At 50.0% G+C, this 8,978-nt stretch overlaps 1 protein-coding gene across 1 annotated transcript; it reads right to left on the minus strand.

Annotated features, from left to right (window-relative positions):
* Window positions 1-217: 217 nt before the first annotated feature.
* On the minus strand, window positions 218-6,014 carry LOC128114351 (H-2 class II histocompatibility antigen, A beta chain). Its single transcript, XM_052744278.1, has 6 exons — window positions 5,887-6,014; window positions 4,232-4,504; window positions 2,234-2,515; window positions 1,559-1,669; window positions 1,152-1,175; window positions 218-554 (listed from the first exon to the last, which is right to left on the minus strand). Exons 1-6 carry the CDS (start codon window positions 5,975-5,977, stop codon window positions 541-543), a joined length of 795 nt encoding a protein of 264 aa, XP_052600238.1. The 5' UTR covers window positions 5,978-6,014; the 3' UTR covers window positions 218-540.
* Window positions 6,015-8,978: the final 2,964 nt, after the last annotated feature.

The raw sequence follows: 8,978 nt of genomic DNA on the forward strand, positions 1-8,978 counted from the left end.
TCCACGCTTAGGGACAGCTTCCAGATAAGTAAAAGCCTCTGACCACTATCCAGATAGGTAGGGAGCCCTGCTGGAAAGAGAGTCCTTCATTTTGCACCAAGCCCAAAGAGCTGTCCAGACATTGTGGACTGTAACCTTAAGTGCAGCATACTCCAACTGGTCACCTTGTCCCACACCACTCCCACCCAACCCTGCTCAGAAAGATTCAGGATACACATAATTCAGAATATGTTTATTTATGAAAAGGAGGCAGATGTTTTCAGTGTGTCTTTTCAGCAGCCTGGGTGGGACAGTGGAAACAGAAGGCCTGAGTGTCTGAGTATATGATGCTGCAGTACATGGAAGGTCTCTGGAATCAGTCCAGGAGCCAAAGACAGAGCCTTGGGGAGTTGGGGATCACAAGAGCTGAGCTGTTGAGTACACTGGCACCATGCTGGACTCTGAACCAGAGATGGACAGGTTGGCACAGGTGGGAACTGGGGGCAGGGAGAGGCAGGCCTTATAATGCAATAGGCACCTCAGTTAGAACACTCTAGTGAATCACTGTAGGAGCCCTGTTGGAGAGAGAAGGGAGGGATGGTCACACAAGGTCCCCTGGAGATGCCTGACTCTCCTCCTGGGTCCCAAGAGTTAGACAAAGAAAGCTGGTGTCTAGGCCACCACCTTCTCCATCACCTGTGCAGAGGGGAAGGGCAGCTGAAGGGGGCAGAGCTTCACAGGACACAAACGTGTGGGGTGTGTGTGGAAGAGAAGCCAACACCACCAGGGAATATGAAGGATCAGATCTTTTTGGTAAGTCAGAGGGATCCGTCTCCTCTGCAGGACTGTCAGCCTCTTCCCCCAACCATCAACACCCATGGTCAGGGTCTCCAGTGTGGGGCATAGAGTAGGCAACATCTTAGTGTCTAAACTGAAGGCATGACTCAGGTTCCACTCAAGACGCCACTCAAGTGATGGCAGCAAATTCCTGCTTGGGGACAACCTCTAGAGCTTCCTACAGATACCAGCTGAGACACAAGGTGTGACACTCTCAACCCCACAGCAGAGACAGACTGTGAACCAGGTCTCTGTCAGGTACACCACTTCACGATCTTTCTTCACACCCATGTTCCTGAACTCCCTCCCCAAGATAAGGGTTGAAATATTATTACCTGCTGGAGGAGGCCCTCGAGGTCCTACAAAAGGAAGTCACACAAGAAAAGGTCTTGTTATAAAAACAGGGCTCTCTCATGTAGCCCAAGGGGCAACAGGACATGTGGCTTAGCGAAAGTTGTTCTCATCATGTGTGTCCACTAAGACCCTGATCACCCCTAAATAGATGAAACTGTTAAGTCCATGCTCTCTGTGGAAATTTCTGGAAAGGAGACAGTGAGAGTGGACAGTGATGGAAGTCCCAGAATGCACTCCACCATGGCTCTATGGCACACAACCAACAAAGTCAGATTCCAGTGTCCTCCCCCCTCCCCCCGCAGGGTCTCCCATGTCCCCCCTCCCACCCCCAACCCAGCTCCTTCCCTCAGCACAGCCCACCACCCCCACTTTCCCAAGAGCTCCTCACCTTTCTGACTCCTGTGACGGACGAAAAGGCCCAGCCCCAGGAAGATCAGCCCCAGCACGAAGCCCCCGATGCCGCTCAGCATCTTGCTCTGGGCAGACTCAGACTGCGCCCCTGGGGAGCAGAGACTGAGTGTCAGCTTTGTCCCCCGCACATCACAACAGCCCTGACTGAGAGCCTGAAGTCCAGCCTGAGTCATACAAGGTGAAGGAGCTGGGAGGACCCAGTTCTCTGTTCTGACTTTACCCAGGGCAAGGAAAGGTCAGATGAGAGATCTGGAACTCAGCTGTGGGGAGAGGATGGGGAGGGGTAGCCAGTGCATTGATGAGTGAGAGGGGCTAAGTGGATGTTTGCACCCAGACACATCTATAATCTTGGGCCAAAATACCCAGTCACCAGCTATCACTGTCAATTCCTCTGGATATTAGGGATGAGTCCCAGTGTATGTAGTGATCATCCAGAACTCCTGTCGGGAAAGACAATTAAGTCAGGGTTCTCCTGATGTCCTTACTATGAGGCAAGAGATCTAGTTTCCTGTAGTTCTCAGCTCAGTAAGTAGAATCAGACTGCACAGGACAAGAGACAGGGTGGGTGGCCTTGGAGGGGTGGGATAATAACAGCTAAAATCCTATGTCTTGTGGGGTGGGGCCCCAGCGAGAGAAAAAAATTTCCCCTTACTCCACTCCACAGTGACGGGCCTCTGCAGGCTGGGATGCTCCACGTGGCAGGTGTAGACGTCTCCCCGCTGAGGGGTCATCTCCAGCATGACCAGGACCTGGAAGGTCCAGTCCCCGTTCTGAATAAGCTGTGTGGACACGACCCCCACCGTCTCCTCCTGGCCGTTCCGGAACCAGCGCACTTTGATCTGGGCTGGGTAGAAATCTGTCACCGAGCAGACCAGCATGTTGTGGTGGTTGAGGACCTCCGTCCTGGACAGGGAGACGATCACCTTGGGCTGCTCTAGGGAACAGATAAGACGGTGAGTGAGATGGGGCCACATGGAAACTTCCCACGGAGAAGAGGCAGGATTGGAATGCCTGGTTCTAATATTGAATGACAGTCCACTCCACAAATATAAATTTAATGATCACTAGAAAAATAAGAGTGAGCGACCTTGCTCCTATATAACATGAAATGTATTTAACACACACACACACACACACACACACACACAAAACTATGATTTCAAATTACAATTTTTGAAGAAATGTAAAAATAACTCCAGCACACCATTACTTTCTTCATCCCCTCAGACTGTCATGCACAGTTGGACAGACATCTTTTTCTGGACTGACTTTATGCATTGTGTCCACTACCTCAGAAGCCAATTATCTGCATTCCCTTTGTCCATTCAGGGTGAAAACTTTATAGATACTTAATGTGTTTCATGCATTGAGGACACGCTATGTTCCCTCTTTTTCTCCTCCTGCATTTTCCCACACAGTCAAGTGAGTTAATTACTGGTTGCCATCACTGCATTCCCTTGCTGTGAAGAATTAACTGTCAACAAGACCAAACAACAAACTGTTTCAGCTGGATAACAAGGTTGCCCGGAAAGCAAGAGGGGAAAACATAATTAACCTTGAGTTAACCATTCATATAGTTGTAATATACGATATTAAACCTGAAAAGGATGGCTCACACGACGCTTTAATTGGCCTCATGTCTAAGAGGCTCTCTTTGCGTCAGGAAGTGTGGGAGGAGCCAAGAAAGGCGATGCCTACCGGGCTAAAGTAACATTGCCTACGTAGCAATAGACTCATCCAGGATGCGGCTGGTCCCCATGAAATGGAGCTAGGATCCCTTAAAGAAACTGCTGGTTCTAGGATGGGGTAGGTAAAGTACAGTCAACCTCTCCTCGGGAAAGGAAGCCTAGAGGCTGAAGAGAGCTGGCGGGTAGGGCCACTTGCTGCTCTTGCAGAAGACACTGGGTTAAGTTTCCAGCACCATTCTCTCAACAGTCTGTATCTCCAGCTCCAGGGCTCCAGTGACAATGGCTTTTCTGTTTTTTAGTATTTTCCCCTCAGATTTTTTTCCCCCGAGACAGGGCTTCTCTGCTTAGCTTTGCGCCTTTCCTGGAACTCGCTTTGTAGACCAGGCTGGCCTCGAACTCACAGAGATCCGCCTGCCTCTGCCTCCCGAGTGCTGGGATTAAAGGCGTGCACCACTGCCGCCTGGCTTCCCCTCAGATTTTGAATCACAAACTTTTAAATGTGATCCAACACAGTCTACTTCAGAGCACGAAGAACCAGTAATGGCCTCGAGTCAGTGCCAGGAAGCAAACAGCCAGCACAAGAACACCTCGGCCTCAAAGAGACAAACGGAAATCAAGGAAACCGAGGGGCCCTGAATAACTACTTTAAAAGTTAAAATTCATCGTTACAGGATCATGGCTTCTCCCCTGTTTAGCTTCCTGAGTTGGGGCTGAAGGGTGTCCTGGCTGCGGGGCTCGCAACAGAGCCAGAGTCAGAGTGGAGCGTGGGCCGCACAGGGCACAGGGCAAAGGGCAAAGGGCAAAGGTGAGGAAGGAGGGAGACTCCAGGGAGGCGCTGTGTGGTGCAGGGCAGACAGACAGGAGGCTGTGGCAGCTCCTCACGCTGGGAACCCCGGCTGCGGTGTCCCCTCCGGCCGCGCCCACCACGGCTGCCGCCTCCCGGGGACCCGCCCCGCGCTCACCGAGCCGCCGCAGGGAGGTGGGGACCTCCGTCTTCTCGTAGTTGTGTCTGCACACCGTCTCTATCTCGGCCCGCGTCCGCTCCAGGATCTCCTTCTGGCTGTTCCAGTACTCGGCGTCCGGCCGCCCCAGCTCGGTCACCGCGATGTGCTCGCCCACGTCGCTGTCGTAGCGCACGAACTCCTCCCGGTTGTAGATGTATCTGGTCACACTCCGCATGCGCTGCGTCCCGTTGGTGTAGTAGCACAGGCCCTTGAACTGATACACGAAATCCCCTGCGGACAGACGGACGGACGCGGTCAGCCTGGGGCGGCGCCGGGCAGCGGAGACCCCGGAGCCCGGCCTGAGCCCGCGCCGGAGCTTCAGGCCGGGACGACGCGGTCCCGGGACCTCAGAGCCTCGGGACGGGCAGTCGGGGGTGGGGGGCGCCCCGCCTGACTTAGAGGGGTCGGGACTGAGTGGACCCCACCTCCATGGGGCTCCGGGGCACCTCACAAACGTTTCCGTCTTCACAAATAAGAGTTCAAGGGAGCGACCGAACTCGTCCTGATAAGAATATCCCCGGAAGCACAAATTGTACTGGGTGCATTTTTTTAAAAAAAGAATTTTAAAGAGAACGTTCAAAGTTGGGTGGGTAAAAAGGGTGGTGGGTCTGGGTGGAGTTGGAATGGGGGGTGAATATGATAAAAATACATTGTACGAAATTCTCAACGAACTAATAAAACAATGGTGGAAAGAAAAATAGAAAATTTGGCTGTTTCTACTACCCTAATCCAACCACGTGGGATTTTCTCCTGACAGCAAACGGCCCTGCCCTCCCTGACCCAAGGGGCATTTATTCTTAGAGAGAGCAAAACAGACAAAGGAGAATCCAGGTGACCTCGGGGGACTGTCTGCCTGGGGGGTCACTCAGCAGAGCATCTTAAGAATAACTGCAAAAGGGACGTCACGGTCGTGCACGGGCGTTAGGGAGGATTGGGGGGAAAGGAGCTGAGAATTCCTATAAAGTACTCCCCTGTCTCTGAATTGAGGGTCTCCTGGTATGTATCACATATTTCCCTTTTATGCAAAAATTTTTTTCTTGGAAATTAGATTTACCAACCCAAGTGTCCAAGTCTTGTCCTCAAGCTTCCATTTAATGAAGAACTTTAGACTCCTGTATGCTGACTTCTCTCGGGGTTAGATGAAACAAAGTTTGGCTCCCTTAACCTTCCACTCCACATCAAGAATTTTTTTCAAATACCAGGACTACAAGCCCATCACTGCCCGGTGTTTCCCCATCTCAGGATCTAGCATTTAGTCCAGAGAAGGAGCTGGGGGTGGGGCACGACTGTGGTTAATACGGCAAACCCTGTTATTTTCCTCAAACATAACCCCGCGCTCCCATTGTCCTGCCCTTGGTATTAGGTTTAAACTCTGTCTCCTACTTTAATACTCCAGGCTCAGTCTGTGCAGTAGGCACAATCCCAACTTCAATACTAGAACCTAGAAATGAGAATGTAGCCTCGCCCTCTCTTCAGAGAAAGGAAATCTATGATAAAAGACTCTTCTAAATTTGGGATCTTACCATCCCCTCCCCCCACATTTCAGTGTCCCTCAGAACCGGTCCCCCAGAGTGCTGGCTCCAGAGAGCCCCCTCACCCCACCCCCAACTTACTTGGGGAGTCTCTGCCCTCGGTCCCTAGGCTGCTCATCACCATCAGCACCACAGCTGCTGCAAGGAGGAGGTTGGGGACCTGTAGAGCCATCTTGAAGGATAAAATAAAGGCAGTCACTAGGACTCACACCTGCTGTGCCCCTTCAAAGAGCAAAAATCTGTAGATGCCTCTATGAGTACTGGGGTTGGTCCCAGGAGAGGAGCCAATCAGCACTGGAGCTGAAGCGTGTCATCTGTCTCTAGGCAGACATTGTTTCCAAAGGCGCTCCATGCTGTGCATGATCTATATCTTCATGGAACCCCACTGGGTGAACATTTGAGGTGACGGCTCCTCTCAGTTACAGGGTAAACCTGTCCAAACTGCAGACTCACTGTGTTTAGTGTTTAAAGAACCAAAAGAGAAAAGTGAGTCAAGTGTAGACAACTTTGGGATAGTTATTTAAAAACTACTGTTCTCATATTTGAGGAGTTTGGCAGGGGAAGTAAACAGAAACCATGTATTATCCTTTGTTATGACTGACAGTCTGAAGAACCTCAAGTGAGAAAGCAGAGTTCTTGGGGAGTCAACAAGTCACTGAACTTTCTAATCTCAGACTTCTTGTAAAATGTAAACCGTGCTCTGTGCACTGTACACCTAGATCTTCATACGCACACAGTAAAGAGTAATGTGACTTGGTTAATAAAGAAAACTGTCATGTGTGAGTTTGGAAATAGCAGGTCAGTTGTGACCCAGCCCTGCAGACTAGGCATCTTCCTCATACAGGAATCTATTGCATTCATGATGTTCCAATGAAAATACTTAAGAAGTTAATTGGTCCAACTTTTTTCTTATGAATTCTTCTGCTGTTTAAATCCTTTACAACCATGAAATAGGTCTGCGAAGGAAAACTCCATAACTGTTTGGCATTCCAGACACAGTCACCTTGAGTTTCAAGGACAAAAAGTCAAAGATGTGAAGCAGCAGCTTCAGGAAGAATGTCCACAGGCTTGTCACACTGTGCCAGCCAGCATGTCTCCTCAGGTCTGAGTACACACTACCGAGCCTAATTATCAATCAGCTAGAGAGGTGTCTGGCAAACACCAATGACTAAATAAGTCTCTCTCTCCCTTGTTCAATGACACTATCTCTATCTCTTTATCTGTTTCTAGTTAAACAGCGGACAGGACCTAAAAGCAGGTGACCAGGGAAAAGGAAAAGGGGTAAAGACTGGGCAGCAAGAATGCCCATGAGGGCTCTGGCAGCGCAGGTGAACTGCGGCATTGCTGGGGTCCACACTGCCCACCCTGGTGTAGAGAACCAGAGAGGGACAGCCCTGGGGTCCCACCAGCAGTGCTGCTCTGGATGGACACAGATCTCCTCGGCCTGTGCAGGAAGCACAAAGGAGGATCATCAAACTCAGATGTGAACGGTTGGCAGACAAACATGGCCATACAGGGACCTTGGAGATGGATGCTCTCTGTGTCCTCACCCCCACCTCAGACCTCCAACAATCAGCTGAGGGCTCTGCCTCTCACACTCCTTTCCTAAGAGAGGAGCTCCTCAGCTTTGTCCTGGGGCTGTGTAGGGAAGTCTGTGTCACACAGGGGATTTCCAGCTCTCCCAGGTCCCTTCACACAGGCTTTTCACCTAGCAACAAAAGCATCACCAGGAATCTTTTTCTGATTGGTTGAAATCACATGAGGAAGGCGGTGCCTTGGCCTTCTGCCAGCTCCTTCCCACAGCCCAGCCTTCTCTTGAGTCCTCTGCAGGGTTCCTGTCCCTCCTGTGTCACTCAGGATGGCCACCTGCTACTAACCTGCCTTGAAAGGAAGGGAATCTCAATACCTCACCCCACATTGCCTTCCCTGAATCACACTGTGGGGCTCTGTGAGGACAGGACACCTAGAATGAGAACAGGGGGCTGGAGAGATGGCTCAGCCGTTAAAGGCTAGGCTCACAACCAAAAATATAAGAGAACAGGGTTGACTCCATCTGATTGCAGAAGACAAACTGCCGTTCATACTGGCCAGGGTTCTACAGGGAACATCTTCAGTTCCATAGGAGTAGGAGAAAAAAGGTGCGGACTCCTTCCAGGGAACTCAAGAAGAAACCCTCTCCTCTGCCAGCATCCCTGGGAATCAGTGTTTGGTCAGTGGGACTAAATGTGAAACTAATAATCAATCTGTCACCAGAAGGGTCGCCCAGGACTCTATCGTGTCCACTTCAGGGGTCAAGTGCACCTGTGGGGCCCTGAGGCTCCCAACACCAGTATTAATATTTCAAGAGGGATGCTCCTGGACTTTCCTTAATAAAAAATATATCAAGCCGGGCGGTGGTGGCTCACGCCTTTAATCCCAGCACTCGGGAGGCAGAGCCAGGTGGATCTCTGTGAGTTCGAGGCCAGCCTGGGCTACCAAGTGAGTTCCAGAAAAAGGCGCAAAGCTACACAGAGAAACCCTGTCTCGAAAAACCAAAAAATATATATATATATATATATATATATATATATATATATATATCAAGCAACTACCTCCAAGCTTTTCTTAGTCTGTTTGAAGTTATTTACATTTTTCCATTATTCAGCTGTTGAGCAATGAGTTATATTAACTTCTGTTATAAATATAAAATATGTGTTTTATTATTATGCAGAGTTTTTCTCTTTAAGTCACATTTTAGAAAATCTAAAGAAAGAATAAAATGGGAAGCAGAGAATCCAGAAGAGCCATTTCAGCTCAGAAGATCAACTTTACGGACAGAAGGAATGCCTGTCAAAGGCCACTACATGAAGCAGATGTAATTTGTGAATATCCCTGCGATCTGTGATAACCTGTACACACATTACTTTCTGCTGTAAAGCTTTGATCTTGAGTGGCTACCAACAATCCATATATCAGAGGCTTGGTTCCTAGCCCAGCACATTACTGAGTGGCAGAACCTTCAGGACGTGGAGCCCAGGAGGAAATCAGCCATCCGGTGTGTTAGGGATACAGAGACTCTGGCCCCTTCCTCTCTCATGGCTTCCAGGCTGCTATAAAATGAGCAGTTTCTTTCCCTCTGTGTCCCACCATAAGGATCTGCCTCACTACAACCCGAAGGTAATGGGGACAAGGGA

This window comes from Peromyscus californicus, unplaced genomic scaffold (assembly GCF_007827085.1).
Source record: "Peromyscus californicus insignis strain IS unplaced genomic scaffold, ASM782708v3 Scaffold_19__1_contigs__length_69161282, whole genome shotgun sequence".
Taxonomy (NCBI): Eukaryota; Metazoa; Chordata; class Mammalia; order Rodentia; family Cricetidae; genus Peromyscus; species Peromyscus californicus.

Coding starts and splice junctions, on each gene's coding strand:
- LOC128114351 (XM_052744278.1), bottom strand. CDS start 5,977: ATGGCTCTACAGGTCCCCAACCTCCTCCTTGCAGCAGCTGTGGTGCTG. Junction 2,516..4,231: donor CACCTCCCTGCGGCGGCTCG/GTGAGCGCGGGG, acceptor TCTGTTCCCTAG/AGCAGCCCAAGGTGATCGTC. Junction 1,670..2,233: donor GCCCGTCACTGTGGAGTGGA/GTAAGGGGAAAT, acceptor TCTGCTCCCCAG/GGGCGCAGTCTGAGTCTGCC.